This window comes from Hermetia illucens, chromosome 2 (genome assembly GCF_905115235.1).
Source record: "Hermetia illucens chromosome 2, iHerIll2.2.curated.20191125, whole genome shotgun sequence".
Classification (NCBI taxonomy): Eukaryota; Metazoa; Arthropoda; class Insecta; order Diptera; family Stratiomyidae; genus Hermetia; species Hermetia illucens.
In genome coordinates this window covers 137953173-137958265 of record NC_051850.1, presented here as the reverse complement: position 1 = coordinate 137958265, position 5093 = coordinate 137953173, and the positions used below count along the sequence as shown (strand labels likewise).

Below are 5093 nucleotides of genomic sequence, written 5' to 3'. Positions count from 1 at the left end.
ATGTACGCTACGGAATCGTCCATCCTCATGTAGGGGGCTAAAAATTCTTCGGAGGATTCTTCTCTCGAACGCGGCCAAGAGTTCACAATTGATAAGAGTCCAAGTCTCTGAGGAATACATGAGGACTGGCAAGATCATTGTCTTCTACAATAAGAACTTTAACCCTATGGTGAGACGTTCCGAACGAAATAAGCTGTAAGCTGAAATAGACTTTGTTGGCTGCCAACAACCGTGCACGGATTTCATCATCGTAGCTGTTATCGGGTGTGATTTTCGACCCCAGATAGGAGAAATTATCAATGATCTCAAAGTTGTAGTCTCCTCTCTTTGATCAGTGCGGTTTGATGTTGCTGGTTGGCTGGTTTTTGGTGCTGGCGTTGCCACCATATATTTTGTCTTGCCTTCATTGATGTGCGCTAATCGCCTTCTGATCGATCTGGATGAAGCCAGTTTGCATGTCTCGAGTCGTTCTTCCCATGATGTCGATATTGTTGGCATAGGCCAGCAGTTGCAAGGACTTAAAGTGGATGGCGCCTCAGCATCACGGATCACTTTTTCGAGGGCCAGGTTACAGAGGGCGCATGATAGGGCATCCCCTTGTCGTAGACCGTTGTTAATATCGAATTGTCTTGAGAATTGCACGGACTGTTTCTCCTAAACTTGGTGGTGACAGTATTTGTCCGCCGTCTTCAGCTGGCAGGACCTCCAACTCGCCGATGTTCTGGTTGTTCAGCAGCTCATCAAAGTACTCAACCCATCGCTCTAATATGCCCATTCTATCGGATTTCCCTCTTTGTCTCAACAGGATGAGCATTGAGGTGTATAAGGCTTCATCCTGCTGACTGTTTGGTAAAACTTGCGCGCCTGGTGCGGTTGCTACCTGTACTTTTCGAGTTCACAAACTTGTTGCTTCTCCCAGGCTTCCTTTTTCCGTCTGTGAAATCGGATCTCTGCTCGACGGAGTTCATAATAGGTCTCTGCACGTGCCGCGTTCTTTGAGAATGCAACATTACATTAGCTAGCTTACATTCATCGTCGAACCAGCCGTTCCGACTCTTTTGCGGCTGGGGCCAAGTATGTTTGTGGCCGTATCAATGATAACGTTCTTCAGGTGTGAAGATCATTTGTAGATGCTTCATCTCCAGGATCTCTGTTGACTGGGGTTATTGCGGCATCTATTTCCCTCTTATAGGTGTCGCGGAGGGCTGTGTTGTGAATGGCTTCAATATTCACTCTCACCTGATTGTCAGAGAGGATTGTAGGTGGTGCCGCAATTCGAGCTCGGAGCACCATGCCAACGAGATTGTGATCCGAGTCTAATTTGCCCGCCCGCCCTATATGTTCTGACATTCAACAAGGCTGAGAGGTGGCGGCGTTCAATCAGCACGTGGTCAATTTGGTTGAAATTGCTCCCATCTGAAGAGGCCGCATATGCTTATGAAACGCTTTCCGCGCAAACCGGGTACTTCCAACAACCATATCGTGCTATACTGCTAACTGAATAATCCGCAGTCCGTTATCATTCGTATCCTTATTTAAGCTGTTGGAGCCGACGTATCGCCTGAATACGGGCTCGTTTCCTACTTGACTGAAATCTTCAAGTATGATTTTAATATCGTACTTGGGACAGGCCTCGAGGGTCCACTAAACTGCCTCGTAGAAGGTAAACTTCTCCGACCCTGCAGTCTTCTCTGTACGGGCGTGAACGTTTATGAGTTTTATATTTCTAGATTTGCCTCGCTAACGTAGAGTGCAAAGCTTTCGCTTATGTTTTCAAAGCCGCTAAGAGCGGGTTTCATTTTTCGGCTGACTAAGAAGCCTACTCCGAACACATGGTTTACTGGATGGCCACTATAATACATGGTGTAGCGACTCTTCTCCTGGAAACCGGTCCCTGCCATCACATCTTTTGCAACGCTGTTACATCAGCCTTATATTGGGACAAGGTATCGGCTAGTTGCTCAGCAGCATTCAATCGGTACAGGGAGCGCACGTTCCATGAGAAAATGCGCAAATCGTCAATCCGTTGTGGTTGCCAGGTGCGTCAGTGTATAATCCATCCTGTTCGAGGCTCCTTTCGTGGCTTCGTAACATCGGTGTTCCGTGTAGGGTTGTCATCCCTACCCAACCCCCAAACCTGGAGGACCAGTTGGTACATTTTGTCCCGTTTTTATGCACCGGAGACTCCCCTTTATCCTTTTCCGTCTGCAGTTTTTCATGAAGAAAGAACTCCCAGTGATCACCACGTGGAGATGGAGATGGGGTTTGGTAGTAGAGCTGTTGGTGTTGGTTCAGCAGGCATTTCCCAGGTTTTATGCTCCGTCGTGGCTAGCAATTCACGTTTCGCCCTTGGACCTATACTACCCTTTGACCGTCAGAATTAGATACTTCCATATAGTACAAAATGTGTTTGCAGTTATTAGGAAGTACCTCTGTGGCAATACCGTTGCAAGTCAATGGAACGACGGGGAATATCTGCGGGTGAAAATCGTAGATTCTATAATGTAGTTTAGTTGGGGGGTGCTAATTATCATCTTAAAGAATTGACCACTTCTATAGACTAAGACTTTAGAATCAAAGATCATTATTGCCTAATATTCGACTGTGTGGAATGCCGTTTGCGATTATCAACCTCTGAAATTCATAATAATAGTAATCTAATAGAAGGATTTCGCCGGGGTTCTTTATAGGTGCAGATATAGAAGTAAATAAGCACTGCTGACATTAATTTAATAATATATAAAATCAGTCGTTGTAAACAGATAATAACGATTCTGGATTCAATGGAGTAAATATATTTCTGTGAATTTTTAGAGTGGTATTTCGTTAGTATGGTATATATATATATTTCTGCCACTCCTAAAATATCATCATTATTTAATTCTATTGATCATATGATGCGAATTGTATCAAAATGAAAAGATAACTTGTGAATGCTGACAAAACCGGAAGAAATATTCCAAGCGAGATGTTGTACAATCCACAAACGCTCGTTCTAGTAAATTTGAAGAGTAAAACAAACGAAGCCATTTCAATCTGAAAGAAGGATATCTTTTACACAGAAGGATTTTTCCAAGCATACTGACAACAAGGACTTACTGTTTGCTCCAGCCTAACATCCAAATCATTGTACGTAGAACTCTTTGCAATGCAATCGCTTAGCAGGAAGGAGTGCTTGAGAAGGTCATCGCAAGTTTTCGACATAATCAAGGTGTCACTCAATCCGCACAGTGAATATAAAAAGGCCACAACATCGAAGTCAGCGGTATTGTAGGTATAATAAGCTATGTATACGTGGATGAGGACGTGGAAAAATCTGCTTATCATAGAAACTAGAATTTGTTTTTCATACAAAATGTTTATTTCTTTGAAAATGTTGCATAGTCGACAATGCAGGACAATAATTCGGTCGATATCGTCGCTTACTATGCACATCCGTGAAATGTTCCTCCTCGAATGCAATATTGTATCTACCGTGAAACCTAAATCACTTTTCAGGTTTCCATTTAAATTTTGAAAAAGCTTCGAAAAAACTGTTAAAACGTAATGGTATCCACACGTTATTGCGTCAATCACTAACTGGATATAAGCCCAATATGTGACTGTCGCCCACATCCGCCAATCTTTGTCACTTGAAACAATCACGGAAAGATATATAACCAGCAGGACTACTTTGACGAATAGAACCAAGTGTTTTATTAACACCGCTCTCAGAATCCACGCGAGATTTTGTCCTGTCCCCATTAGTTGCAATAGCACAATAAATTCGTTGCAAATTGCAACAATCTGTCTTCGATTCACCCACTGCACTATGAAAATGAACAGATACACGAAATAGATATACACATAGGGAAAATAGGTTGCAACCATCACCACAGTGAGAGCTCTTTGCTGCATTATTAATATTATGTAGCTTAGATAATAATATCCAAGGAATATTGTTAGCAAGAAGGTCAAGAGGCAGGAAATTGTCCCACGATTGGACGTTTGCACTTGAGAAGTTTTTTCATTCAAATTGAATACAATAATTCCGGCAAACCGACATTGGTAGTATATAAAGATAGCGAAGGAGTCTAGAACGTGTTTCAAGTTCACCATGCTTGTGCTCGGTATATTGTGGCGGAGTTTGCTTTTTGTACACATTTCAGGTGGTATCAATGAAGGACGAATTTTTGTGTAGGCGTAACGGGGAAGCATTATTTACCAATTCTTGAGTAATTTACTGACTGATGCATATCTGGTGACAATTTCAGTTAATGGATCAGCTTCTAATTTTTTAATCCTTCTCTTGTTCCTTTTGTAATATTTCGTATGTAGTGAAAATAGCCAATCAAATGCTTGCATCCATGTTTTTAAATTCGCAAGTCTTAACCATTATTTTTTTATCAACTCTTTTTACTTTTCCACTAATAATTCCTTGTGTAAAGGTACGCTTTTGTAACTTAGTGATCCGTGGGGTTAAAAATGGTTCAATTTATTAAATGACGCAACAGTAACGCCAAGGTCAGCTTTTCCACTTTCCATATGAGTAAACAAGGGTTGTTCTACTTAACAGGAATATTATTTTTCCCTATTCAGCAAAGTTCCTACGAATCCTTAATGCATGACAAGGTGTTCATTGATAAATGGTCAAGGTATGCCCAACTTTAGAGCTTTTTAAAAGTATGGGAGATTTTCAAATTACACAGACGGTTATCTATTAGCTTCTTAGCGGCACGATAACAAAGAAGTTAAATCCTAATTTAATTAAAAACTAAAAAAGAAAAGAAAATCGCGATAAGAAGTTAGTGCGAATGCATAAGGGGCTCATCCAGTATGAAGATCGTTTTTAAGGTTTCATGTGAAACAAAATCTTATTAGATTCGAGCCGGTGTCTGTTTGTCTTCTTTGTTTTTGGCTGGGCTAAATCGATCATGGATACACATCTGGAATCTAGGACACGCATGCCGGACTCTTACCGACTAAAACCTCCCATACTTTCTCCACACTCTCCCTGCGGGACCACCGTTTCGGTATTGCTTCACTCTAAACAACCTGCTACCGCTTTGCGTGGCGTTAATTGCAGTAGCTTCCCTTCTATGTCTCCGCTGTAC

General features: G+C 41.8%; 1 protein-coding gene across 1 annotated transcript; it reads right to left on the bottom strand.

The window, feature by feature from the left end:
* Window positions 1–2883: 2883 nt before the first annotated feature.
* LOC119648573 lies at window positions 2884–3897 on the bottom strand. Its single transcript, XM_038050343.1, has 2 exons — window positions 3100–3897; window positions 2884–3036 (listed from the first exon to the last, which is right to left on the bottom strand). Exons 1-2 carry the CDS (start codon window positions 3895–3897, stop codon window positions 2884–2886), a joined length of 951 nt encoding a protein of 316 aa, XP_037906271.1.
* Window positions 3898–5093: the final 1196 nt, after the last annotated feature.